Source organism: Rattus norvegicus, chromosome 1 (assembly GCF_036323735.1).
Source record: "Rattus norvegicus strain BN/NHsdMcwi chromosome 1, GRCr8, whole genome shotgun sequence".
In the NCBI taxonomy this organism is placed as follows: Eukaryota; Metazoa; Chordata; class Mammalia; order Rodentia; family Muridae; genus Rattus; species Rattus norvegicus.
This window is the reverse complement of record NC_086019.1, coordinates 211756566-211784506: the sequence shown is the minus strand read 5'-3', so window position 1 is coordinate 211784506 and position 27941 is coordinate 211756566. Positions and strand designations below refer to the sequence as shown.

Below are 27941 nucleotides of genomic sequence, written 5' to 3'. Positions count from 1 at the left end.
CTAATGTCTCAAACTGTAGGGACCCCAGAAGTCTGTCTTAGGTGCTCCCCACAAAAGCCTTGATTCCCTTGTAAGATACAACAACCACACAGCAGTCATATCCAGGTCCAATTTTATTCCAGTCCTTGGGATCTGAGAGGCAGACACCAGGAATGGCCCTGAGAAAGCCTGGGAAGCCAACTCCCCAGTGGCAGTTAGGATGGGCAAGACCCAACATGTCTCTGGCAGGAGTCCCTCCTGCAGCGGGGCCTGGCTCATGACTCAGTGGCCAAGGACCAGGGTTTAGTCAGGAGGGTTGCTGCTTTGACTCTGGATGAGGCCTGTCTTCTTGTGGGGGACACTGAGAAGTTACTCTTTGGGGAGGGGTGGGCTGCTCAGGGATGGAGACAACGGTCTTGCTTGGCCAGGTCAGCGTCAGGGCCGGTTGGTTATACAGATCCCAAGGAGAGCAGAGGAGTCCAGCAGTAAGTAACCCCCTGCCTTTGCAGAGAAACGTTAATCCTGTGTGCGGTGCCAGCTGCCCCAAGGACCCTCCGAGTGTAAATGCAGGGTCAGGGTCCTAGAAGGGTAGAAGGACGTTGAAAGAAAATGACAACCACCACTTCCTGAAGGCACTGAGGGAAGTGCCTTACTCCCTTCATCCATAAGGGTCTCTTCTTACTGCTCTCTCTGCTCCACCCTGCCTGGGGGCTCCAGGCACTTTTACCTTCTTGTGGTGTGCAGCCTGGGACTGGGTTCCTGCCCATGCTAGGCGAGAGCACTACCACTGAGCTACACCTCCACCTCTCCATGTTCTTGCTCCCTCAGCCAAGAGCTTCTCCAACCTGGATTCTATTCCTCAAACTCCCACAAAACCCTCAAAGTCAGATCAGGCTACCAATTCTGACAAGCCTGTGTCTGCGGTTCTTACCATCTGCTTTTCTCTTCTGAGGGGACACTGCTGCCCTGGCCTGGGTGGAGAGAAGAAAGGGTCCCTTAGAGTCCATTATAGCTTGTTGATACTGCCCCCCACAGACCAGGATAAAAGCCTCTCTGAGTCAAGTTGTATGAAGTATAAAAATCTTCTACACCAAGCCCCAAAGTGTCTCGGCTTGGAGGCCAGCCCAGCAGCTGCCCCTCTTCTTCCAGCCCTCCTGGAACAAGGGCTGACACGAACACCCCTTCCTCAGGGCAGTCTCTAAGCAGGAGGACTACAAACTTCCACAGAGTCAGGGCACCTGGGCTGAGATAGATGTTGCTGAGGCGCAAGCAGAGAACTGCCTGGGCATCCTCGGATACTAGAGCTGGCACAGGGGTTATCCTTGGATACTAGTCCTTGGATACTAGAGCTGGCACGGGGGTTATCCTTGGATACTAGAGCTGGCACGGGGGTTATCCTCGGATACTAGAGCTGACACAGGAGCATCCTCGGATACTAGAGCTGACACAGGGGCATCCTTGGATACTAGAGCTGGCACGGGGGCATCCTTGGATACTAGAGCTGGCACGGGGACATCCTCGGATACTAGAGCTGGCACGGGGGCACCCTCGGATACTAGAGCTGGCATGGGGGCATCCTCGGATACTAGAGCTGACACAGGGGCATCCTTGGATACTAGAGCTGGCACGGGGGCATCCTCGGACATGAGACCTGGCACAGGGGCCAGGTGAAGGAGTGGGAAGCAGGGAGGAAATGGTTGGAAGGAGCAGGATGGGTGGCAAAGCAGGGTGGGGTAAGCAGGCAGCAGTGGACCTACCTTTTTGATGGCCGTCCAGTCTTCCAGGATGTCGATCTCCTGCAGCATGTACACAATGTATGGGCCTACACAAGGGTCAAGGACAACTACAGGAGAAATGCAACAAGGCTCCAGTGAAGGCCACAGGCAGCAGTGCTACACACCCTCTGCTTAGGAGATCTGGCACATGGAGGAGGTGCTGCCAGAGCCTTTTTTTTGAGACACGGTCTTTGTGATCCTAGCTGGCCTGAAACTTACAGAGATCCACCTGCCTCTGCCTCCTGCCTCTGGGACTCAAGTTCTTGGCAAGTGTGAGAACTGTGTTAGCAGGAAACCCTACCTATTTCCCTCATTCATTCTCACCCTCTTTCAGATGACCAAAGCCCAGTCCACCCTAAGGGGCCCCGCACTTGGTACCAGTAGCTACTGGCTGTCACTAACTGGCTTACTGGACCCTCTTCACCTAAAAGTGGATCCTGGCCTCGTCCCTCCTGGTAACACTGTCTGAGCTCTGTATCTTAAATCTACCTTTATCCACGATCGTTCAATAATGTCTCCCTCCTGCCTCCATCCTGAGGTGATCCTAGGGCTGACGCTATGGCTATGGAGGACCTCAGCTCAGTACTATGCTGTGCAGCACAGGAGGGTCAGACAGTTAAGTCCCCGTAGGATGCTCAGTACAGAAGAGAACCACATGCATGGGGTGAGGTGGGGAATATGGATCAGGAGAGAATTCAGAGACGGCATCTGACATGACACCACAGAGCAGACAGGTAATAGTGGTAGAGGGGTTGAGCAAGGTCTGGGTAGGAATGACTGAGTCAGCATGAGGCCTACACCAGGACATTGAAGGGAGGCCAGAGGGCTTCAAAGGCTGATCTTTATCAGGAAATTATTAGGAGTTAGTGAGCTGAGAGCGCTCTGTTTCTTTGGGGATCACTGAACTCGGGAAGACCTAGAATGCAGAAGAAAATTCTGATAGATGGGCATTTTCATGTGATACCAAATGGCCATGAGTGACTGTAGCTTGACTCTGTTCCACATGATCCTTCTAACCTCCCCGAGTCCAGGGCCTGCCCCATCCTGCCCCGTGTCAGGTGACTTTGACGGAAGGATACCAGAAACGAGTGGTGCCTTCTTCCTCTTGCTGGGTGGCACTGAGTCCCAGGTCTTCGAACTGCCCCTGCTATGTAGTTTGTCGTCCCACCACTCTGTGCCCAGAGACTCAGGGTCAGGGTCAGGACAGTAGCCCACAGCCCATCCCCATTACCCTTGTGGTTCTGCCATGGACAGCCTGGCCTTCCCTCCCTTCCCCATCACGACCATGGACCATCGCCCTGACCCTGGGTTGAGGCTGGCAGCCTCTTGGTGTACTGGGGCAGCCTGGGGAAAGAACACTGCCCTTGCTTAAGCCTCTTGCTTTGTAGACAGGGGATGGAGGCAACTTCCAGACCCCATATAAGCACAGATGCCACTATCATGGAGGCTATGGTTTTTTAATATGCATCTATGTGTCAGTTGGGTACCCCCATTCTGAATAGGGGCAGGCAGGAGACCCACTCTGCTTGAGCCCTCACTATATGTGGAATACTGAGCTAGACACTTTCCTGACCTCAAGAAGTGGGCTGTTTGATTCCCCTTGTGCAGCCTGGGAAACTGAGGTCCAGAAAGGGGTGGGGCCATCAGGATTGGGCCCCGCCTCACCAGAGCTGATGTCCAGGCTCTGTCTGTCCTCCTCCAGCCTCTGGATCCGCTCCTGCAGCTCCCCAAGCAGTGTGTCATACAGCAGCAGCTTCTCACTCTAGGATGGGGAGAGCCACTCAGCCGGGGGCTGCTCGACCTCAGTGTCGCCTGCCTGCCTTCCCACGGGGCCCATGCCGCTCACCTCGAGGTGCTGTTTGGCTCCCTGTAGTTCACATTCATACTTATTCCTGATCACATCCAGACAGAAGCCCTTGTAGATCCCTGCAAAGGGGAAGAGGAGCTCTGTTTGGTCAGAGGCCCTAGTGTTCCCCAAAAGAAGAGCCACCAGAATAGGGTGATCAGGGCAGGGGCAAAGTGGAAGGTAACAGAGAGCTGGTTTGGAGAGCAGCACGGGGCAGCCACAGACCTGCCACCTGAATACGAATCTTTAGGCTCTGCTGTAGCCCTCCAAGAGGCTCTGTATATTCTGGGGCTCTCTCGGCCCCCACTTCCTCCAGTCGTAATCGCAGCTGGCTCAGCCGTTCCCTGAACAACCTGGAGGTGAAAAGGCAGCTGTGTACCACTGGCTTCTCCACTGGTCACTTGTCCTCTCGGGCAAGTGCCTGCGGAACACCTGTTCCCCTCACGCCCCACTTGCTGCTCATCACTACGGGCACCTGCACCCCAGCTGCACGAAGGCCCGCCACCTCTCCCATGCTCACTTCTCCTTCAGCTCCGAGAACTGCTTTTCCAGGTCCAGCATCTCACTGACACACTCACTGCGGCGCCGCTCATAGTCCTCGTCATCCATCTCTGAGGTGAGAGGGCAATTAGGACTGGTTCTACAGGGGCAGGTTGCTGCTCTTGTATGTGTGTGTGTGTGGGGCGCGGGGCGGGGGGTAGGTTGCAGGGGCTCACCTGAGCTCTCCTCCTCTGACTCAGTCTGGCTGCCGCTCCGTTCCTCCTCACTCTCATCTGCCTCCCCGTTCATCTCAGCTGCTGAATCGCCTTCTGCCTCCATCTCTTCTGTTTCTTTCCCTGAAGGCTGGATGGGCATCTGGGCTCTGGGAGAGGGAGTATAGGCCATTACTAGTCACTATCCACTACAGCCAAAGGGAGCTGGCCAAACACAATCCTCAAACGAGATAGGGGAAGTGACTAGTGTCACCACACTGAACTCGAACCTGATGGAATTTGCTCCTCTTACAGAATTCTGGGATGCATGGGAATGCTGACCAAGGCTATGAGTCACAATGGGAAAGGTTCCCCACTGCGGACGGGACTGGACCCAAGCTTCTGACTGGCTCCAACAAGATCCTTCACAAACTGCACTTGAACTCTCTGGCTCCTTTATCTCACTGAATGGCCAGTTCTCACGCCTACCCCAATTCTTTGTCCATGTTATTATAATGTCTACAATGTCCTTGGCTTTTCTTTCCAGTGCTGTCTCACAGTCCTCTGGGATCTTTTCCTGTGGTCTAGATCAAATCCTGTCACCGCTTCTTCAGTCCTCAGTGTTTCCATCTCCCTGATTTTCAGCTCCTTCTTTCTGGCCTGTATCGGAAGCTTAATGTCCAAGATGAGACCTTCAGGGTTTTCTGTTATTCATTACACACACACACACACACACACACACACACACACACACACACACACACACACACACACAGAGTATGAGTACAAGTCTGAGGACAGATTGTACGAGTCAGATCTCTCCTCCTACCATGTGGATTCTTGGACTGAACATTGGTGGTAGTTGCTTTTACCTTCTGAACCATTTGGTTAGCCCAAAATGGGACATTTGAAAGATGATGAGGTCTGTCCTCAAGTGTACTGATGGCCTTAATCAGAGAGGGTCTGATAAAATATAAATCTTTCTCCTCCGCCTCCTTAAATAAGGTGCTCTAGCAAAAAGGCTCTTGTCAGACACAGGCTCCTCAAACTTGTCTTTCCAGCCCCTAGGACTCTGAGAAATATATATAATTTTTATATGGGCTGGAGAGATGGCTCAGCGGTTAAGAGCACCGACTGCTCTTCCAGAGGTCATGAGTTCAATTCCCAGCAACCACATGGTGGCTCACAACCATCTATAAAGAGATCTCTTCTGATGTATCTGAAGACAGCTACAGTGTACTTATATATAATAAATGAATAAATCTTTAAAAAAATTTTATATTATGAGTGTTTTGCCTGTACCTGTGTCTTTGCACCATGTGTGTGCAGTGCCTGCAAAGGAAGTATCAGATCTCTTAGAACTGGAATTACAGACGGTTGTGAGCGCCATGTTGGGGCTGGGAATGAAACCTGGGTCCTCTGGAAGACCAGCCAGTGCTCTTGATTGCTGAACTATTTCTCTAGGATCACCAACGTCCATTGTAAAAAAAATTTTTTTTTTCCTTTTCTTTTTTTCGGAGCTGGGGACCGAACCCAGGGCCTTGCGCTCGCTAGGCAAGTGCTCTACCACTGAGCTAAATCCCCAACTCCCTAAAAATTTCTGATACTGGGGATTAAACAGATTCTTTTTTGTTTGTCTGGGTTTTGTTGTTTTTTTTTTTGTTTGTTTGTTTGTTTTTGTTTTTTTGTTCTTGTTTTTCCAAGACAGGGTTTCTCTGGTTCCTCTGTAGACCAGGCTGGCCTTATACTCACAGAGAACTGCCTGCCTCTGCCTCTTGAATGCTGTGGTTAGAGGAATGCATCATTACTGCTCAGCTAAACTCAGATTCTTAAGCATGCTGGAAAAGCCAGCATTCACCAATGTTCACAGCTGTTTTTGAGAATTGGTCTGTTGTCCAAGCCACAGGACTACAGGCTTGTTTCTCTCCATTCAGTTAAGTCCCCTTCTTCATAAATGATCCTGACGCAGGTTTTTATTTTGTTTGGTGAAGGACTAAGGATTGAACTTGGGTTCTCATAAATGCTGAGCCCAAACTACCACTGAGCAATACCCTAAGTCCCTAGCATTCCTAAGGACGTGAACAGGAAGCACCTTCCCATGTGGGAATTCAGATGTGCTCAGGTTTTTCTACCATTAAGGGAAAACAGAAGGGGCTGGAGAGATGGCTCAGTGGTTTAGAGCACTGACTTCTCTTCCAAGAGGTCCTGAGTTTAATTCCCAGCAAACACATGGTGGCTCACAACCATCTGTAATGGGGGTCTGATGTTCTCTTCTGGTGTGTCTGAAAACAGCTACAGCATACCCACATATATAAAAAAAGAAATCTGGGGTTGGGGATTTAGCTCAGTGGTAGAGCACTTGCCTAGCAAGCTCAAGGCCCTGGGTTCGGTCCCCAGCTCCAAAAAAAAGAAAAAAGAAAAAAAAAAAGAAATCTAAAAAAAGAAGAGAGAGAGAGAGAGAGAGAGAGAGAGAGAGAGAGAGGCCAGGTGGTAGTGGCACATGCCTTTAATCCCAGTGCTCCAGAGGCAGAGGCAGAGGCAGAGGCAGGTGGAACTCTGAGTTCAAGGCCAGCCTAGTCTACAGAGGGAGTTCCAGGACAGCCATTGGGGGGGTGGAAGTAGTGGGGAGCAGAGAATTGTGATAATGTTTCTAGCTTATATGAGGTCTTGGACTCAACTCTCAGTACTAGAAAGAAATAAACAAGAGCCTGATGAGGTTCATACACATAATCCCAACCCCCCACATCCTGACGCAGGTCTGCAAGTTCTAGGCCATTGTGGGTTAGATAGTGATGCTCTGTCTTAAAACAAAAGCAAATAAAAGCAGTATGTCAGGGGTATAGTTCAGTGGTAGAATTGCTGCTTAAAGAGGCACTTGGACTAGATCCCTCTGGAAAAAACAAACACAAATAAAAAAATAAAGCCAGGTGTAGTGGTTATCTTAGCACTCAGGAGAATTACTACAAATTCAAGCTCAGCCTGCTATACAGAGTTTCAGGCTGGCAATAGCTGGTGAGGCCGTGTCAAAAACTTACTTATTTCAAATAAATAAATAAGTAGGTAAAAGAATGAATGCAGAAATATGAAACTTGGCTCGGTTTACTTAATTTCCTACAGTTCTCCAGGCCTTGTGCACACTTGCTATTCTGACTTTCAGCATTTGGATATCCAGCACTCACAGTGAAACCACTGTGGCAGAATTACACATCAACTGCCTTGTAGCAAACGCTGTTTTTCAGTGCTTGCCTTAGGTGAGCTTTCTCTTTCAGAAACATTAAACACTGCTAAGTCCCTCCACCCACCTTTTAGCTTACTAAACACTTAATATATGCCTGGTACCAACAGTCACTGTGGATTGTGGCAGATGCTATACCATAGCTACGACAGTCAGTCTTTGGCCTCGAGGAAATAACAACTTCCTGGGAGGGAAGGCAAAGAAACAGACCTTTATAACGGTGTGTGTGAAGAGAGACAAACTAAGGTGTTATGGGAGAGGTGTTTACACAGGATCTGGAGCTTGCTGCTACAGTGACAGCTTCCAGAGGGAGACAGACTAGGTGAGGACCAGGCTGACATGAGAGAAACATTCCCGGCAGAGTACAAAGACCTAGATGTGAGAAAAGGACCGGGGACATAGGTATGCAAGCTTCCACTAGACCTAGGCTCCACCACCTCCATTTGGCAAGTTGTTTAGGCTGAATGTAGTCTGACTATTCAGGCAGAAACGTGACAAGGGGTCTTTGCTGGAATTCTCAAGGTCAACAAAGGAGGCAGGGGGAGAAACCTCTGCAGAGCAGATTGAAAATCCTAAAGTTGGGGGTTGGGGATTTAGCTCAGTGGTAGAGCGCTTGCCTAGGAAGCGCAAGGCCCTGGGTTCGGTCCCCAGCTCCGAAAAAAAGAACCCCCCCCCAAAAAAAATCCTAAAGTTGGGGTGGAAGGTATTTTCAGAATGAAGGAGACATGAGAGGTTGATGCTGCCAGATCACCCGAGAGAATAAGCCATCTTGGATGTAGAAGCTTCTAGTTCACACTGGTGTAAATGGTGTTATTTCTACATCTCTGGTTGCTGCTCTGTAAGTCTTCCCCGTGCCTCCCCCAGAAGGTTTTTTGTCCCATGTTCTCCCATTCTCATGTCCGTCCACCCAGTGAAATGTGGGTGTTTCATCAGGACAGGGGCTGCAATCTGTCCTATTCACCTAGTGCAGTACCAGCTCACTTGATGACCCAAGACTTCTTCTTTTTTTTTTTTTTTTTTTTTGGTTCTTTTTTTTTTTTTTTCCGGAGTTGGGGACCGAACCCAGGGCCTTGCACTTCCTAGGCAAGCGCTCTACCACTGAGCTAAATCCCCAACCCCGACCCAAGACTTCTAAACACAAATTAACAAACCTTTGCGGTACAGGAATTGAGTTTTACTTCTTGGTAGCCCTACTTGGAGTGGTGCCAACGCTCCTTCACACCCATTCAAGTAATTATAGTGCCGGAGCTGCAGGAGAGTTTAAGTAGCATTCCCTCCTGCTCTAAAATCCAGATCTCCAAAATAGTCTCACCGTTCCCCTTCTCAAGCCTCAGATCCCCTTCACTAACAATTCCTTTTCACCGTGGTATATATGCTTGCTAAGACGCAGGGCGAACTCAACGATCTCCTTCCTCCAGCTGACTCTGATCCTGACTTCGTTAAATGAAGTCACAACCGTCCCTCCTTAACCCGGGTACAATAGGGGATATATACCATTGCTGAGGATTGTTGGGAATGAAGAGGCACACGGTAAAGTGCGATGTACATGAGATTTCTCTTTACAAACGTATAAGCACCTCCAGAGCAAACCTCCAGGGAAAGCGGACCCCTCCCTACAAACACAGGAAACAAACTGAGGCGCAAGGGACCGTCCAACCCCGATCCACCCTCAGAACCGCCGGCTCCTCTCAGGCCAGCACGAGCCGGGCCGGTTAAGTCTCTGCTTTGACTCCGACCCGGGAAGCCCAACCCAGCGCTAGGCGTGGCCATACGCACCGCAGAGACTGGGGCCTCCGGTCCCGGAGAGCTGTCGGACACAGGTGAACGCTCCGCCGTTGGTCTCCCGAAGAGAGCTGCGCAGGTCCCTCTTTCTCCAGGAGGTGTCGACGCTTCCGTGTACGTCATCAGAAGGCGCCCATTGTGGAGCTTACAATGGAACTACTGGTGTCCAGGCATGCCGGGAAACGGCGGACGGGTCTCCATAGCAACTGGCCTACAGTCCCAGGCCTTCAGCCTGTCCTAGCATTGTGGTCTGTGTCCTTGGGTCCACCGCCATATAACACGATACTCTGGCCCACCACCCCTCAGCTTAGGAGAGTAACAGAGCCAGCTGTGGGTGTAACACTCGTTTATTTACACACTGTCATCCGAAGGCAAATGAGTAGCCCGACCTCCAGGAGGGCACAGAGCTGGGACTTTTAACCCCCAGGACCTACAGACCCTTTCCTCCTTGGAGCTCGGAGGGTGGAGGGCGCAGGCATGAAGAGAACGAGGAAGCTTACATTTTACGCCAGTTCTGAGCACTACGTTCTATGTTTTCATCTTTCCAAAAGGCTCATTTTATTAAATACTCAAGCTCTAGCCCATTCATACTTTTTGCTCTGCCGCTATCCACCCAACATTGTTAATAATAACAATATCATAATAATAACACTGTAGCAATATTAATACTTCACATTTGTACGAAGTTTACAGGATGTTTTCACATACAGCGTCTCATCTGAGCCAACAGTTCTGTGAGGTAGGTATTTTCACCTCCCTTTTTACAGACGGGGTAATGGAGGCTCAGAGAAGGAACAGGTTTTGCTCAAGGCCACCCTACTAGTTAGTGGTAAAGCTGAGACTTGCTCCCAGCACCTCATAGTCAAGTCCAGTGTTCCAAAACCACAGCTACCTCTGTAAAGTGGAGGCATGTTCTTACCCCAGTCAGGCCTGAAGCGCCAGATGCTGAAAATTCTCAGACCGTGGAAGGAAAGAACTCAGCATCGGTGGGGAGAGTTGGGGTACCTAGCCTTCAACTCCTGTTTGAATTGTCGGTAAAGAATCTTATTGCGCTGGTTTTCAGCCTCCTTTTGGGGGTGAAACTTCAATGCCTCCTTGAATCCCTTATGAACCAGAAAACCTTCGTTCAGCACCTCAAAATTAAACCCTGCCATGTGCAGTTCACAAGCCTGGAGAGATGGAGGAGAGGAGAGGGAAGAGAGGGAGAGAGACAGAGAGAGGTCATAATAATTTAATCATAATAACTTAATGATATCCCCAGGGCCCAAATGATCATCCTTAAAGTGTCACTCCACCCTCCTCAATTCTACACCATCCATCTTCTTGCTTCATTGCCTCTTTCCCACCAATGGCCACTCCATCCCTGACATACCTCCAGTTCCAGTCCCACATGCCCTCTCCTTTTTAAGTACCTGGCTGATTCGATTGAAACCATACTGCCGAAAGCGTTCATCAAATGTGGGCACCTTTCCTCCAGCCACGTAAAACGGTTCCCAGGGGTCCCTCCAGGGCACCACGTAGGCAGGTCTCAGCAAACTCTCTTCTGGCAGGTTGACCCAGCGGGAGTAGTTGGTGGGCGCATGGCAAGGCGTGCATAGCCCATAATAGAAGGGCCGGACTTCGCCCACCTGATAGAGCTGTACTAGCTCGTTCTTGTTCATCGGCATCCGGCGGGCTCGGCGAATTTCAAACGCAGGCACCACCAGGGCTGTGCCATCCCAGTGGTTACTCTGATCCAACATTTCCCTTAGGCTTCTCCACAGCCCTTCGCTAGGCACCATGTCCACATCGATCACCAGGGCATAATTGGCTTCTTCTCGAGCCAGATTCCTTAACAGGTTATTGGGATAGGAGATGTTGGTCCCCAGTGCATAATTAATCCCGGGTTGGGCCACCCTGGCTAGCTTGTCAAAGACCTCTTGACAGGACCGCAGCAGGGCAAACTCCCCAGGCTCTCGGGGGTCGGGCACAGCGGCCTCATAACGCGAGGGGCACACGAGGTGCATGGCGACCCTGGCGCGCATCTCGGGGCAGTGGCTGCTCAGCGCGTAGGCCAGCACCGTGGCCAGCTGCGCCTCTTCTCTGGTGGCCGCGAACACTGAAACGGACAGCGGACCCTCCCAGCGCTCCAGAAGTCCGGACAGGTGCAGTAGGTTGTCTACGCTGGCATGCGTGGCCAAGATGACATCGTTGGGGTCCATGGTGGTCTTCAGTAGACCCCTGTAGACGCGATAATCGCCGCTGGCATCCAGAACGCCTCCGGAGGCCAGTGCGGTGCGGAGTTGAGACTTTACCTGGTCTACGGATCGCGGAGACGGCGGGAAGAACTCGAAATACTGTTCTTGCTCCTCCTGGCCGTGCAGACCGGAGAGCAGCGATAGGTAGAGCAGCTGCAGCATTGCCACCAACATGAGCGCGGCCAGCAGCAGCTGGTAGAAGGCGCATCGGATGGCGTAGGACATTTGCATGGCTCTCGGGGATCCCGGCGAGAAGCAGAGACCACCGGGCCGTAACCTCTGCCAGCCACCGCAAGCCCGGATTTACCGCAGCCTCCCGAGCGCCGCCGAGGCCAGCCGAGGCCAGCCGAGCCCTACGCGCAGCACCGCCCACCATCCGCTTGCCTCCATGTAGGCGCTTGCCAGCTCGCCCTCTGTGAGAGAGGAGGAGCTACTGCAGCAGTGGTGGTTCGGCGCGCGCTTTGCAAACGCTGAACCTAGCCGCGGTCTCGGCGCGCGGCCGGGGACCCCTGGACGCGTTTCTCTCCCTGGGGAGCTGGATTTAGACCCCCTCAGCCCTAGCTCATCCTGAAATTTTGGTGCGCTCGCCGGACCGCGGGGGAATAAAACCCTGGCAGAGCTTGTGCATCACTGGCGTGATGACGCGGTTCTCGGTTGAAGCCTTTGTAGAGGAAATTTAAAAAACTCTTTGTTACTGTTTCTTCTTTTGAACTTTTCCGGGTGAGTACCGGAATTATGAATGTAAACGTGGAGGTGCGCAGGAGATGGCAGATATAGGAATGTGGAAAGGATCATCCTACGTGGGACGAGGTGGCCGAGTGGTTAAGGCGATGGACTGCTAATCCATTGTGCTTTGCACGCGTGGGTTCGAATCCCATCCTCGTCGGTCCTGTTTTATAGGGAGAAGGCTTCTTAATTTTCTACACTCTGCCTGTTGTGAGCAGCGAAGTGAAGAAACCCGGGATCCGACTCTCTTCTCCAAACTGTTTGCCCACAGCTTACGTTTCCAGACGGTTTATACTACAACTTTCAGAACGTGTATGGTGTTAAGGATCAACTATTTTTCCTCTTCTAAGTACAGCGTAGGAGTAGCTGCCTCTAAGATTAGTACTCGGATTTTGACCAGCAGCACCTCACCTGATGTTTTCTGCAGGGGAGTGATTGTTTAAATCACTGCTGTTTCCTCTCGCTTCCTCCAGGGTGTAAACATCTTATTTACACACTCTTGACCCATCGCATGCACTGAAATAGAAGGCTTCGAATAGTCCTACAGAAGCCACTGTATACTGAAGGCACTTAGTGTGTGTGGATGAATGGAAACCGTTAGCAGAAGTGTGGGGGAAGGGCGGGTACTTCCACTGCTTCATCAACTGACTTAAAAAATACCGAACACATCTTTAGGACACACCAGGAAGGGCACTAAGTAGCAGGGTTGGATTGGGTGAGTGGGTGGCTTCCACAGGCTGTAGGGTCCTAAAGATTCAGGATATCTCTGTTTCACAGATAGATACAGTAGTCCTTAGGGGGCCAGCTCTCTGCCAAGGCTGTGATAGGCACTGCTATAGGGAGCCCGCCACATACAGGTCCTTTTCACTGAAGACAGGCGTCAGGAGTGGAGAGGTTCTGAACTTTCAGCCCTGGTTTTTCAGACACGGGACTCAGAAACCAGACTTGCTGCACTGTGAGAACTTTGGTTTGGTTTGGTCATAGTTTTTTGAGACAGGGTTTCTCCATGTGGCCCTGGCTGTCCTGGCATTCACTCTGTAGACCAGACTGGCCCCATAGTCAGAAATCCACCTGCCTCTGCTTCCCAAGTGCCCGAGTGCTGGGGTTAAAGGCATGAGCCATCATCACCAGCCTTTCTTTTGTTTTGTTTTTTAATAACCTGGTCAATAATTAATAAAAATAACAATCTATACTGAGTTAGATTCTAGTCCTGGTCAACAGAGCTAGTTCCAGGACAGCCAGGGCTACACAGAGAAATCCTGGGGACTGGGGGGTGGGGGTGGGGGTGGGGGGGATTGGAGGGGCGTATCTTCCCTCACTTTTTTTCTTACTGATATAGCTCATTAATTCTGTTTTTAATATTTTCCTTCACAAACAGAACTCTTAGAATAATAGACTTCACAAAATAAATTATATTAAAATAAATATTTTATGTGAAGGAAAACTTTGGTGGCTTTTGTGGGCTGAGAAGGGGCTACAGTGAGGGGGAAATGAAATAAGAGTGTGGTGGAGTGGTTATTGGTACAGCTCTACTCTACCCTGGGTGACCCCTGTTGTTATTATTATTATTATTATTATTATTATTATTATTATTATTATTAAGCATGCCTTGCTATAATAGCCCAGGATGGGATTGAACTTATGAACCTCCTGCTACCACCTCTGGAGTGTATAGGCCAGTAGCACATATGGATAATCTCTATTATCTTTATTTTATTGTTTGTGATTTTGAGATAGAGGGTGTGGGGTTTTTGTTTGTTTGTTTGTTTTTGAGACAGGGTCTCTATGTAGTCTTGGCAATCCAGGAACTCGTTATGTAAAACAGGCTGGCTTCCAACCCACAGAGATTCCAGTTTGCCTCCTGCGTACCTGGCATGAAAGTGTGCACCATTGAGTCTGGCCTCAGACTCAGTATGGAGCCCAAAGCTGTCTTTACATGATACTCTTGCCTCGTGCTCCCCATTGCTGGGATTGATGGCATGCTTGCCGTGGCTAGCTCAATTTCTGTTTTAAAGTTTGGATGATATGGTTTACACTCCTACTGGTAACTGTTGTCCAGAGAAACAGCATGGCTTCCAGCTCTGTGCTGAGGCTTGTCTCCAACATCAGCCAAGCTGCTTATGCCCTGCCATAACCTCTCCCGGCTCTGGTGAAATGCGGGATCTTCTCAGACCAATTCTGAACAGGCAGCTCACTGTGCATGCACATGACTTTGTAAATTCCATGAAGTTTGAGGGAGCTTTTCAGTTCACCACAAAAACCCCTTCCAGATCTTCTGCCAGACTTTGAGATTTTGTTTGCCTCCACTATGATCCTTACTCCAGACAGCTGCTTGGGCATTAGTGTGCCTTTTGGTGTCTTAGAGAACCGCCCTTGACTAGTTCCCTCCTGAGATGTCTGTGCTGTGCTTGGCCTCAGCCCTCTGGGTTGTTCCCAGATGTGTGAGACAGATAAAGGCAATTCTCTTCTAACAAGGTGGGCTTTCCCTCCCTCCTGAGCCAATCACCTGGGCCCTCACAACTACCAATGTGTGAATTGACTTTTTGTGGCTGTAGGAAAATCCCTGAGATTAAAAACTCACATAGAGGGGCTGGGGATTTAGCTCAGTGGTAGAGCGCTTACCTAGGAAGCACAAGGCCCTGGGTTCGGTCCCCAGCTCCGAAAAAAGAACCAACTCACATAGAAGAGAGAGCTCCAGAACTGCCAGGGCTATACAGGGAAACCCTGGCTCGAAACAAAACAGACGGACAAACAGAAAACCCAAACAAACGGACACTCAGCACATAGTCCTTGAAGACATTTCCGATCCAAACGGTAACAACCGACCAATGAGCCTAGAAGGGGAGAGAGACAAAGACAAAACCACCACAAAGATTTATTATCATTTTTAGTAGCCTTAAATTTTTTTTTGCCAGAAAAATATTTCCTTTATTATTTATTGACGAAAGTCTTTAAAACATCAAACAAGCAAACAAACAAATGCTGGGCTAGGGAGCTGCAGGGCCAGGAGGCACCTGCTTACCAGCTCCAGTCTTTAGTGGCTCTCAACCTGTGGGTCGAGACCTCTTCAAGGATCAAACAACCTTTTCACAAGGGTCACCCTATGACCATCAGAAAACACAGATATTTCACATTATGATTCATAACGGTAGCAAAATTACAGTTATGAAGTAGCAGCAAAAATAATTTTATGGTTGGGAGTCACCTCAACATGAACTATATTAAAGGGACACAACAGTAGGAAGGTTTAGAACTTCCTGGGCCTAGTCTGGTGTCTTCAACCAGCTGTGATTTTGTTGAGAAACTGAGAAAAAGGCAGGACACCATCCAGGCCCACCCACAGTATCCTGGCAACAGCTATGACTACAGAAGCATGCCCTGTTCTGTCATGCTCTGTCATCCCCTCACCTGTTCCTTGTAGTAGGCTGACCACACCTCAAGATCTCCCCTGTTATGTGGCTGCACTCTCGCACGAGGTTCCTTTCACCAGGAAGATGGATCAGGCCTTGTCATAAAACCACGGGTCAACTAGTTGGTACCTGGTCCTTGCTCAAAATTCAGCTCAAGGGCTGGAGGGCTTGCCCTGCAGAGCACTGGCTGCTCTAGAAGACCCAGGTTCAATTTCCAGCACCCACATGGCAGTCACAAACATCTGCAACTCCAGTTCCAGGGTGTCTAATGGTCTCTTCCAACATCTGAGGGCACCATGCACACATGTGGTACACAGACATACATGTAGGCAAAACATCCATACACATCCTTGGCCTAGAGACTCTAGCCAGACCAAGGTGTCAGCCCTATCCAAAGCAGAAACTACGGCTGTAGTGAGTGGTCAGGGGAGGAGCTGACACATTCACGGGTGTCAGATACTTCTGTGACGGTTTTATTATTATTGTTTAGCTTTTTAAAATCCACCTTCTAGCCACGTCTACATATTATTGTATGTGTATATGCCTGCATGTATGTCTGAGCACCACATGTACAAGTCAGAAGAGGGTCTTGGGTACCCAGGAACTGAAATTACAGACAATTGCAAACTGTAATGTCAATGCTGGACCTCTGGAGGAGCAAGCAGCCAGTGCTCTTAACCTCTGAGCCATCTCTCCAGCCCTGTTTGTTTTATTTTCCGAGACTGGGTCTCTCATGTAGTCCATGCTGGCCTCAAATTCCCTATGTGGACAAAGATGATCTTGAGCTCCTGATCCTCCCGCATGTACCTTCCAAGTCCTGGGATTACAGGCAGGCACCTACCCCACTGCTAAGTGCTTCTCATTTGTAGAATTACCCAGCCTTCCCTATAAAAGGTTCAGCAAGTCTAGGGTCAAGAATGAGCTTCAAACGTCTGAGCCCCTCCTATGAAGCTGTCTCAGTCCTCTCTGTTACTGATCCTTCCGAGGGCTTGGTGGTGGGAATGGGCTGCTTTGAGGTGAGGCAGAGTCTGATGGCAGAACTGTGTCAGTGCTGAGGACGTGGTAGTAGCAGGACCCTGGGCAACAGGAAAGGGACAGACAGGCACGTTGGAGGGATGTTTTTGTACAGTGTGGAGATGTGTCTCTCTCCTTCCTTGCCTGCCTTTTGATTGGTTGAAATAAAAAAGCCTATGGTCTACAGCAAAAGTCAGAATAGTAAGGTGGGACTTCTGGGCAGAGAGAGGAACTCTGGGAACGAGGGTGGCATGGGAGATTTAGCAACTAAGACGTAGAGGAGAGAAACTGAACTGCAGATATTGAGGCGAGGTAACCAATGTGGCAGAACGTAGATTAGTATAAATGGGATAATTGAGTTATGCCCTAGTGGGGAACAAGCCTGGCATGAGGCTTAGGCATTCAAAAACAAATGTCAACATACATGTCTTTATTGAAGAACTGGGTGAGCATAGAAAAGGCCTCCACGTTACACAGGTGCAGTCCTGCTCAAGCATTTGTTCCTAACACCGAAAGCAGCTTCCTTTGGGTATGGTGTGCACATCTTTAATCCCAGCATTTGGGAGACAGAAGCAGGCATATCTCTGTGAGTTCAATGCCAGCCTAGTGAGGCTCAGTCTCACAAAAGGAAGGTGGAGGGATAAGGACCAGAGAGATGGTTCTGCAGTTAAGAGCACTGGCTACTTTTTTTTTTTCTTTTTTTCGGAGCTGGGGACTGAACCCAGGGCCTTGTGCTTGCTAGGCAAGCGCTCTACCACTGAGCTAAATCCCCAACCCCTGCACTGGCTACTTTTGAATAGGATCCAGGTTCTCTTCTTAGATTTGTTCCCAGCACCCATATCTAATCTGTAACTCCAGTGTTGGGATTTGACATTTTTCTAGTCTCTGTGGGCACTGCGTGCGTGTGTGCGCACACGCGTGTACACACACACACACATACACACACACACAGAGCCATATATCATATATACAGGCAAATTACTTGTGGTCTGAGTGAAATGGCCCTCATAGACTCAGACTCAGGGAGTGGGATTATTGGAGGCATGGCCTGTTGGAGTAGGTGTGGCTTGCTTTTGCCCCTAGTTGGTGGGCTTTGAGGTTTCAGGAGCTCAAGCCAAGTCTAGTGGCCCATGGTCTCTTTCCTACTGCTCAACAGATCCAGATGTAGAACTCTCAGCTACCTTTCCTGCACTATGTCTGCCTGCATACTGCTGCACTTCTTAACATGACAATCATGGACTCAGCCTCGGAATCGTAAGCCTTTCCTTTATAACTGTGGTCATGGTTTCTTCACAGCAAGAGAACCTAAGTAGGATCTCACTCACTCAGTCAGTCACTCAGTCAGTCACTCAGTCAGTCACTCAGTCAGTCACTCAGTCAGTCACTCAGTCACTCACTCAGTCACTCACTCAGTCACCTGTCTGTCTGTCTGTCTGTCTAATGTATGAGTGCACTGTAGCTGTCCTCAGACAAACCAGAAGAGGGCATCAGATCTCATTACAGATGGTTGTGAACCACCATGTGGTTGCTGGGAATTGAACTCAGAACCTCTGGAAGAGCAGTCAGTGCTCTTAACCACTGAGCCACCTCTCCAGCCCCACACATTTTTTTTTTTTTTTCCGGAGCTGGGGACCAAACCCAGGGCCTTGAGCTTGCTAGGCAAGTGCTCTACCACTGAGCTAAATCCCTAACCCCCCCTTTTTTTCACATTTATTTTTAAAAATAAATATTTATCTTAAAAAAAAAAAAGCCAGCCTCCTCCTGACATGTCCCAGTTGATAGTGGCCCTTGTGGCTTTCCTGAGACTGAGGGGTACTTTCCTGACCCAGCCAGGCCTAGGGAATTCTCTGGCGAAGACTCAGCAAGCATTGGGACCCAGGCCCACCAGCCTCAGTCAGGTTATTTCTGCTTCCAGAGTCATAGCTTACTTTACCATCCTCTACCATACCACAAACCTATGGTTTAAGCAAGTGCCCTGTACTGGCTCAGCCTGTGGTGAGCTCCGTGAATGCCCATGGAAGGCAGAGGTAGAAAGCCTCACTGGGCAGAGCAGGCCACACAGGTGTGCAGAGCCAGACCGCTTTTCTGCCCATCGGGGACCCTGGCTGTTGCCAGAACTGAGATTGAGCAACACTGGAAGAGGAAGCAGATGCAGGAGAGAGCTGGGGGGCTCAAGCAGGGGGATAGCAAGGCTTAGCTGTCCAGCCAAGCACTCACAAAGCCACTGCTTCCTACCTTTTAAATGTATTTGTATGTGACGAGTGTTTGCCTGCATCTATGAATGTCACAGGATATTTGATTATTGCACATAGAAAATCTAATTGTTAGCAAAATACGCACGCTTAAGTAAGATCGCTAAAGAATGGAAAGATCCTGCCTGTTTTAAGGCAAGTTGCTTGAGAGAGGTCGTGTGGCCTTTGATCCATGACCGGAGGCAAAGTCAGCTAGGTGGCCTGGAGCTACCCCACTGTAAAGGTGAAATGGCTTCTATGGACTTGGCTTGGAGAGCTCCTCCCCATTACGGTGATTTGAATCATCCTACCAAGGGTATAGCTAGAGACTTTTATAATCAACTGGGATAAAGCACTCTATCCACCTCTCTCTCTCCCTTCCCCCCCCCCCCCACTTGACTTTATGGAAGGAGCTCCAGGTAAGAAGACAGGGATTTTCTCTTTGGGTTTTCAGGAGCAGGTGAAGCAGCTGGCCAGACACAGGTGAAACAGTATTCTAGGAAAGAGAGCTAAGGAGCCCTGTTGGGTTTGGAGGAGCTCAAGAGAAAGGTAGACTAGCTCTGTAGGATGACAGAGATTTTTAAAGCACTATCAGGCATGTAAATTGCTATTTTGTATGTAGTTCAGAAAATAAGAAGTTACCTCACCAAGCTAGCAGATTTTTAATTCCGTTTACACCTCCTGTGTCTTTATTGGTATAAATACTGGATAATTTAAACAACTACAGGCCTGGTGCCTGTAAGAGGGTGTTGGATCCCCTAGAACCTGAGTTAGTTTCCGGTCATCACATGAATGCTGGGAATCAAACCCCGGGTACTCCAGAAGGACAGCTTCTAGCAAGCCCATTTGGCCTCCTCAGCTGTCCAGAGGTCCAGAGAGCCAGCATACAAACCTCTATACCTCTCAGAACCAGCCACCTCTGTCTGTCATGTGGTTACAACCATCTCTGCCCCACCCAGTTTACTGAGGCCAATCACAAGAGCAGGACTTTAGAAGTAAACACTCCAAGAATCCATCATAGAAATGAACACTTTTTACTGGATGCGGGAACAGAGTGAGGAGAAATGGGGTGAGGAGATGGGAGCAAGTGCTCTGGGCACCTCTCTGGAGACCTTTGAGGAATGAAGCAAGCGGTGGGCCACAGGGTCAGCACCTTCTAGGAGGGAGATGAAGGCCGTAGCCTTACTCTTCCATAGACCAGTCGAATCCCACCTGGGGATGATCCCTGCCCAGCTTGTCCTAAAGGCCTCACAGAGGCCTTTTTGTCTTCCCCTCAATTTCCACAACACTTCATGCCCTACCCAGGGCCTTGTGGGTGAGAGGGGGAAGTTGTTGCTCTGGAGCTGGGCCCAGTTCCCACTCTGAGCCGAGGTAGAGACCATCAGGGTGTTCTAAGCAAGACCTATAGGTGGCTTTGCTCCCTGGGGTCAGTGGGTGGTTTGATGAACAGATATAGTCCGGATGGCAGTGAAGGGCTCGGGCCCCGGCCCTGTGCCCTCTTTCCCTGGACGGGTGCCTTCCAATGTGATCTTCTGTGCATCTCAGTGAGATCCATGTCTCTCTGTCCAGTTTACTGCTAGCTGAGGGGCAGAAGGACCGATGGTGGATTCTTCCTCACCATATGCAATGTGGCTACCAGCCAAGGTAGTTTCTGCCCCCTCCTGGCACCCACAGACCAAGAGACCCGGTATAGCAGAGGTCCTTCCCCGGGAATGTCCAGCTCCAGAAGCAGCAGTGAGGGAGGACTGTGGAGTGCGGTGGTCCTCAGAGTAAAGCCTTAAAGAGGAAGGAGAGAGAGGCTCCGCAGGAGAGTCCCAGGGCCAGGAAGAAGGTCATGAGGGCTCCGGCCACCTCCCTCTCATGCGGCAGCACCTGCCTAGAACACAGGGAGATAGGAACTTATAAGCCTAACCTTAAACACAGTTTCTGGCCCTCTGCTATCCCTCAGCACTGGAGTTCTAGTCTAGGTCTGACTCCATCCTGGGTCATTATAACCTGGCTTTCTCTGGGCTCAGTCTCCTCTGAGGTTGCTGAAGAAGAGCATCTCTCTGGACCTTGAGGGTCCAGCTTTATAGGGTTTTAAATTCAGTTGCTCCATTTCTCAGCAAAATATTCCCAACTGGTTCTTCTTGTCATGTTCAGTCTCCCGAGAGTCCCGGCCTATTGCCCCTGTAGAGAATGGCTAGGCCACCTGGGCAGGTAACATCCTCAGTTCCTAGCCTGGGACAAGTGCCACAGTGAAGGCCTGTCCCATAGGATGGCAGCAGAGGTCTTAAGACAGCTACCTAGGGGCAATGGTCTTCCTTTCCAGATACCCCTCAGAGAGCTAGGCCCTCCCCATGCCCATCCCCCCAACCCTTTGCTTCCCAGACCTGGGTGCCAGACACATGGTGAGAGACACGAAGTAGCCGTTGGAAATGGCGAAGAGCAGCATGAATGTGATGAAGTAGGCATCCTGCCAGAAGATGATGGGCAGCCGGGCACGCTGGGGCACATGACACAGCATGAAGAGGGGCACGAACAGGAAGCGCAGGCACACCAGCAGGGGCAGCAGCTGGCTGTCCTCATCTGGCTGTGACAGAGGCTCAGGTGAGTGTGGGTCCTGTAGCTAGGCAGGGGGTATGGCACACGAGTGTGCGTGTGCGTGCGTGCGTGCGTGCGTCCGTCCCAGAAGGCCAGAAGAGGGTATCTAGCCCCATTGGGCTAAAGGTACTGGCAGCTGAGAGCAGAGTGACGTGTGCTGGGAACTAGACTTCTGGAAGACCTGAGCCATCTCTCACTGAGTCATCTCTCTCACCCCGGTCAAGTCTTTATAGTAAGAGCACTCAAAATCCTGTGTTCTAGCTTTCATGAAACACACAAGAGAGTCAGGTCATCTACAGACATGTGCACTGGAGCCCCGGCATGCATTCCTCTAACCACAGGAACCCACTGGTCAACTCTCCCTGATGGGACTTCAAAGAGGTGGGAGGCTGGGTCTCCAGGGTGTGCCCCCACGCAGGCTGCTGCTGCTGCACTTGCTCTACTTCCCAGAGAACTTTCACACAAGGAAACAGTGCCCCACTGACAGCAGTCCCCTGACTAAGAATCATGTCCAGTTCCTCATCAGGTACATGAGCCTCATGCAGCAGGGGCCTGGGCTGGGGCTGGGGCTGGGGCCATGGTGCTCCACTACATGTAATGGCTTCTGCTTGGGAGGAACTCACTGTCAGTCAAGAGGGTTGTTCCAACGTCAGGTCAGGGGACTACTGAAAGTCACCTTTCTATGTTCCTCCCCTCCCTTTGGTCTCCAGTTACTTCCCAAACTTCTGGCTGGTTTAGTCTAGACAGGCTCACCCACAGGAAGTAGGAAGTCAGGCTCCGGCCCAGCCAATCCATGACGTTGAAGAGCAGGAAGCAACAGATAGGGTTGAAGAACTGACCTGGGGAAGAGAAAGCTGATAGTCAGCCCGATCCCTGTTTGCCCCTTCCCCCACTCCCCCACTCCCTGCCTAACTCCAGCACTCACTCCACTTCCCGGGGCTATTGGAGCTGGTGGTCACCATGGCTGTGATAGCAGGAAAGACCGACAGGGTGACTGTGAAGACCAACACAAGGCACAGCGCCGTCAGCCAGATCTGGGAGCCGGAGGCAGGGGTGTGAGTGGGCAGGGAAGCCCCATGTCAGTCATGCAGCCCCCAGCCCAGCCCAGCCCAGCCCTGCTGCTGCAGCCCCGCCCCCTGTCTCCTTAAGCCAATGAACCAATGAACCCATGAGCCAATGAACCGAGAGTAAGCACTAAGGTCCAATTCTGGTCTCAGAGGGTCCCAGGGCTGGAGAAGATCCCTGGGTGGTTGGTGGTTAGAAGCTATCTCTTAGCTGAACCTTCGAAGAGACAACGAACCTTCCGGAAGACGACAAAGACCGAAGGTTTTCCTGGCTTCTGTGGTTCCTCCAGCCCCAGCTCCAGCTCCTTCTCTGGGTCAAGATCCAGAGTTGGGCCTGCCTGCTGGGGGCTGACAGGAATCCCATTCTTCTCATCTAGGGGAGAGGGAAGGTTGGGGTCAGGCCCATGGCTCAAATTCCCAAAAACAAGGAAATCCTCAGTGTTGAAAAAGGGACTCTTTCCATCCTAAGTACAGGAGAAGGGGATTAGCCGTAGTGACAGCCTGTTTATTGCTTGTCTATTGCAGCATTGAGGATTGACCCATGGCCTGTTAGACACGTGACTGAATTTCATCTGAGCACTCACATGTGTTTTTGTTGTTGTTGTTGTTTGTTTTTGAAGATAGGATCTCTTTCTAGCCCAGACTAGTCTAGCCTCTCTGTTACCTAGCCTGACCTCTGACTTGCTTTCCCTCTGCCCACACGCCAGGCAATGAGCTAAGCATCTTGGATAGATTCTCTCATTGTCACTTTGCAATGAAGAAATGGAGCCTAAAGTCAGGCATGGTGGCAAACGTCTTTAGTCTCAGCACCCAGGGAGCAGAGGTAGGCAGATTTCTAGCTCTGAGGCCATTCTGGCCTATGTAGTAATACCCTGTTACCAAAAAAAAAAAAAAAAAAAAAAACAATAACAACAACCAAGAAATGGAGCTTAGAGCAATTTAGTGATCTGCCCAAGGCTTAGAGATCATAGATCCAAAGTGCTCTCTGCTGCTTCTCAGTTTTGTTCGGGAGGAAACTGAATTGCAGGGTAGCAGCGTCCCTTCATGGCCTGCTTCTGCTCAAACAAGGCTCAAAGGGATGGATTCCTGGGAGGACAGAGGGAATACTTCCCAGGAGAGTACCTGAACTTCCGGTGTCTCTCCCATAATCCCCCCGAGGTGTCCTGCGACTTACCAGCTCCGAGGAGCTCAGCTTTGGTCTCCAGCTCCTGAACTGGGGCCTGAGGCTTCTTGGTCAGGTAGTAACGGGCAAACTTCTGCAGAAGGATCAGCAAGTCAGTCCTGCACAAGGCTTCTGGTAATCCCCCTCCACACCCTTGGCTGGGAAGCTGAGGTCTCCCAGTCAACTTCTCTTCTTCGCCTCTTCCAGGGTTTTGTCCAAAATTCCCTGAGGTGCTGGGTACATCTAGCCCAGTGGCAGGCTTACCAGATGGGGCAGACTGAGGTAACATATGATGGAGAGGAGGATGCCCACACAGGGTGTGATGAAGTACCCAAGGGCAGAGGTCTGGGGGTCCACGCCACCTGTGACAGAAACTTTAACTGCCGAGGAGGCACAAATCTCACAGTCCCAGTTTTCTGTAGTGTCACTTGGTCATTCTCCCTCAGTGGAAAGCTCAAGGGCCCAGTCCCTCAGCCTCACTTCCTCCTCTGCCTCCACCCCACAAACCAGGCATCTTCCTCCTCTGACGGCTCTCCCCCAAATTCTAGAGGCTGTCCAGTCCTCCAGCCCCCCCAGGTATACTCACTGGCTAAGGACGTGAGCATAGCAAGGGCAGCGAAGATCCCAGCCAGGCCCTGGCCACTGAGGAAGAGGGTGCTGTAGGTAGAAGGCATGGTACCCAACTGCCCAAAGAGGCTGCCTTGAAGCACTGCACAGAAGGCTGTGGAGAGGCATGGAGGGGACCAACACTCAGACAGCCTCAGCAGCATCCGAGAGGAAGTTATCCACAAGGTGCATGGGAAGCCACAGTCTAGGCAAGTGTGCGTTTTCCCGGGGACTTTGGGTAGTCTGGTAAAACATCCCCCATCTATTTTTCTTATTCATTTATTTATTTATTTGCTAGTCATCATGTAACCAGGATGGTCTTGAACTCACAGAGATCTGTCTGCCTCTGCCTCGCAAGTGCTGGAGTTAAAGATATGCACCACCAAACCCAGCCTGTTTCTCTTTTGAGATATAACCACTGGTCTGTGAGGCTTCTGACTAGGAGGTCTCCCTAGGTCACTATGGGTCCTAGACTCATTTTCTCCTCTGGGAACTTGGGTGATAATGGTATTGTCCACCTTTAAAGGATCTGCTGGGCTGTCCCAGCACAAGGAAGAGGTGGGGAACTTGGAGGGAGGTAATGCTTACAATTGATGAACCAGACGGATGCCATGGTGATGGAAAAGAACAGCCCGGGGCTCAAATCCACCTTCACCAGCGCTGCTGTCAGGGCAAAGAGCAGTAGTATGGCCAGCAGGCTGCCCAGAATACGCACCGACTCAGGGATGCTGCTCAGAAGGGGCAGAGGACGTCAGGGGGCCACCAGGAGCAGATGGGCATGGGGCAGGGCAGTGGAGCTGGGGTGATGAGGTGGGAGCAGGAAAGGAGAGGAGCAGGAGGTATTTCTGGCCTCTGTGACTGTCTCCACAAGGAGGCTGGGGTCCAAGGGCTGATTCTCACCACTGATACAAGAAGGAGTTGAGGAGCGTGAAGAGCAGTAGAGGCAGCTGGGACAGCAGTGTCACCCAGTTGTTGAAGTTGAAGGTGTCTGTGGGACTGGTGTGGTTGGTGCTCGGGGTCTCAGCGCTGCTGTTGGTCCCTGCCAACCGCCCCTGGAAGTACTGCCACACAGGGAGACAGTGTAGGGTCAGGAAGCACTTCCCCCTCCCACCTCCACCTCCCCACACTTGGTTAACATCTTTGTTTGGTTGAAATCTATGGACTGTCTTTGCACTGTTCCCAGCACCGGGCACACAGTTGGAGCTTGATGTGTATTCACTGGATTAAATGGCTGACTGCTGTGCCTGAGCCCAAGGCCTTGCTTCATCTCTGGGTCCCATTTCCTCTTCAATGTCCTGACCCTAGTCTCCATTCCCACTGCTGTAACAACCTCAACACTTATTCATTCCTTGGGTATTTACTGAACACCTACTGTGTGCCAGGCTCCAGCGTAGGTATTAAGCCAATACATTCTCTCGGGCACACATATCCCAGCACTCTTCTGCTTGAACTGCCCATGGCCTGCGAGGCAGACCTCATGTGTTTGGATCCTTTAGAATCAGATCTCAGACTCCTTTTTTTGTCTGTCTTCTGCTCCATTCTGGTAAGCTGTAGGCCCCAGATCTTTCTCTAAATAGGGTCTTCTTTACCTCCACTCTGAATTCCCCCCACCCTTTGTCTGTTCATTTCCTAGTTTACAAGTCTCTTCTTTGAAGCAGGAGAAAGTTCTTCTGAGAGCCCTTAGCACTCTGCTTCAGGCTGGAATGGAATGGCATGTGTCATGTTACATTATTAATAGCCCAGGCTCTGTGGATCTCAAATTCAGTAGCTGATTCATCTTGGTATCCAGGGTCCAGCACTGATTTAGGTATTCCACAGACACCTGGGAAGTTAACCCCCTGAATATCTTTGAATAACCCTATCCCAAAGAAAACACAAGCTATATATTTCTGCCTTTCCATAAAAGAATGCATGCTTTGGGGAATAGGGCCTTCCTCCCTTACGGTTCCTCCACATCTGCAATGCCTAGTCTACAGTAGTTGCCCATTACGTATTAGTTGAATGAATGTAATTCGTGTCATTGCAAAGAAAGCCAAAGGCTTGAAAAAAACACTTTTGGAGTGAGTGGCCAGAAATAGCGACAAAGGACATGGGATGGTAGCTCCTTTGCTAGTCAAATTCCCTGCGTTGATGGCCCTGCCCCTCTGGGATCTGGACATTCCTAAAAGTTTGCCTGGCCAGGCGAGAGGCGGTTCCCTCTATGAGTCTGGTGCTTTCGCTGACAGCTGAGTTGTAGTAGGTGGCCTGGTGAGGAAAGCGGCTCCTGAACCGCAGTCCAAGACGACTGGAGGGAAGGAGGTTTGTGGCCATGCGGTTGCCCATCGGCCGCGGGTCTCACCGGGATGGCGGTAATGAAGAAGTTCCAGGGGAGGAGGGTGCCCAGACCCAAAATGAAGAAGCTGATCCCGACCAGGTGGTAGCTGTGGGGGATCAATCAGAAGGTCATCCCCGAGGACATAAGCCTGGGCCGCCCTAGCCGCCCCTCAGTAGAACGGACTACAATCCCCATCACCCTGGTTCAGGCAGCCAAGGGAATTGGCTGATGGGAATTGTAGTCCCGTTGGTCTTGGCGCCCAGGAGCATCCAGACGAGCGGGAACTCACAGGTTCATGACCATCTGGGCCATGGTACGCGCCACATGGGTTCCCGCCTTACCTGTCCCGAGGGGCGTTTCCGTGCGCCATGATGTCCGCAGTCCTATTGCACCAGGCCCACTGCAGGGAGGTTGCACCTGCGCCTACGCAGGGCTAGGAAGCCGAAGGGCAGCAACGCTGGCCGGTGTCTGGGAATCCCAAGGTCGGAGGGAGTGCTGTAGCCAGTGAGAGGGTCCAGGTTGGGTAACACTGGACCACGTTTTGCAAGCTCGGACCACGGCTCCGCCCCCAGGGCGGGGACAAAGAGCCACTGCACCCCTCCCCCGAACGCCAGCTCTCCAGACTCCGCCTCGCTGGTGGCTGTGCCTTTGTGGTATTGGGTTCCTGCTTCCTCCTTTCTTCCACGTGTGTAGCTGTGTCTCATTGCCGTCCCTTCCCCCTCACACCCATGATTTCTCCTTAGGCATCTGTCCGGAATCTCTGGGGAGGGGGACAAGGACTGCACAGGAGGAGGGTCCGTTGGTAGTTAGGCACAGCCGATCTAGCTGGGAGGTTCTTCCTCTTGGCACGTTCCGAGGTCGAGCCGCGTTTGCACCGTGTAAGATTTGGGGCTCTCTAAACTTGCTGCTACCCAGTCAGCAAATTAGGGAGCAAGTCCGACCAGGAGAAAGAAGTCTGTGTCACCTATTGTCGCTTAAGGTCCCGGCTCGGTACCCTGAGGCAGTTTCCTCAGAGGTCGAGGGGTGGTCAGGGACTTTTGCAAACGAAACTCCCTAACATACTTGGAAGACAGACAGATAGGCCCTTCTGCAGTACCTGGGTCCAATAAGGAGGGTTGGACAAAGGCTCCGGAGGGAATCGTGGCCCAGGAGGTGATGTTTGGCTCTCTCCCCTGTAATCGCCTTCGCCACCACCACAGTGCTTAAAAAAAACTAATTTTCCGGCGGTTCCAGGCCACATCATGTTAACGTTCTCTCGATAACGTTTAGTTAGAAGGCATCCACC

At 50.9% G+C, this 27941-nt stretch overlaps 3 protein-coding genes and 1 non-coding gene across 9 annotated transcripts; 1 reads left to right on the top strand and 3 right to left on the bottom strand.

Annotated features, from left to right (window-relative positions):
- Window positions 1-95: 95 nt before the first annotated feature.
- Brms1 (BRMS1, transcriptional repressor and anoikis regulator) lies at window positions 96-9365 on the bottom strand. Of its 4 annotated transcripts, NM_001009605.1 has the most exons (10): window positions 9304-9365; window positions 4317-4462; window positions 4121-4211; window positions 3826-3953; window positions 3601-3680; window positions 3420-3516; window positions 2834-2926; window positions 1737-1801; window positions 911-950; window positions 101-559 (listed from the first exon to the last, which is right to left on the bottom strand). In NM_001009605.1, exons 2-10 carry the CDS (start codon window positions 4453-4455, stop codon window positions 552-554), a joined length of 741 nt encoding a protein of 246 aa, NP_001009605.1. In that variant the 5' UTR covers window positions 4456-4462; window positions 9304-9365; the 3' UTR covers window positions 101-551. The 4 variants fall into 4 exon arrangements, with proteins under 4 accessions (XP_063142905.1, XP_063142904.1, NP_001009605.1 ...); XM_063286835.1 differs by lacking the exon at window positions 9304-9365 and having other exon boundaries at window positions 96-559; window positions 4121-4216; window positions 4322-4455; XM_063286834.1 differs by lacking the exon at window positions 9304-9365 and having other exon boundaries at window positions 96-950; window positions 4121-4216; window positions 4322-4455.
- Window positions 9366-9640: 275 nt separating this feature from the next.
- On the bottom strand, window positions 9641-11863 carry B4gat1 (beta-1,4-glucuronyltransferase 1). Its single transcript, NM_001106324.1, has 2 exons — window positions 10722-11863; window positions 9641-10478 (listed from the first exon to the last, which is right to left on the bottom strand). The coding sequence occupies exons 1-2, from the start codon at window positions 11775-11777 to the stop codon at window positions 10287-10289; spliced, it is 1248 nt and encodes a 415-aa protein (NP_001099794.1). The 5' UTR covers window positions 11778-11863; the 3' UTR covers window positions 9641-10286.
- Window positions 11864-12350: 487 nt separating this feature from the next.
- On the top strand, window positions 12351-12432 carry Trnas-gcu2 (transfer RNA serine (anticodon GCU) 2). Its single transcript has one exon. It is a non-coding gene; the product is annotated as a tRNA-Ser (tRNA).
- A 7513-nt stretch (window positions 12433-19945) lies between these two features.
- Slc29a2 (solute carrier family 29 member 2) lies at window positions 19946-27919 on the bottom strand. Of its 3 annotated transcripts, NM_031738.1 has the most exon segments (12): window positions 20542-20803; window positions 21300-21499; window positions 22264-22349; window positions 22436-22544; window positions 22811-22947; window positions 23749-23830; window positions 24001-24098; window positions 24323-24457; window positions 24931-25070; window positions 25243-25403; window positions 26681-26762; window positions 26998-27183. In NM_031738.1, coding segments are annotated over 12 exon segments (1371 nt in total). In that variant the 5' UTR covers window positions 27027-27183; the 3' UTR covers window positions 20542-20691.
- Between the last annotated feature and the right edge of the window lie 22 nt (window positions 27920-27941).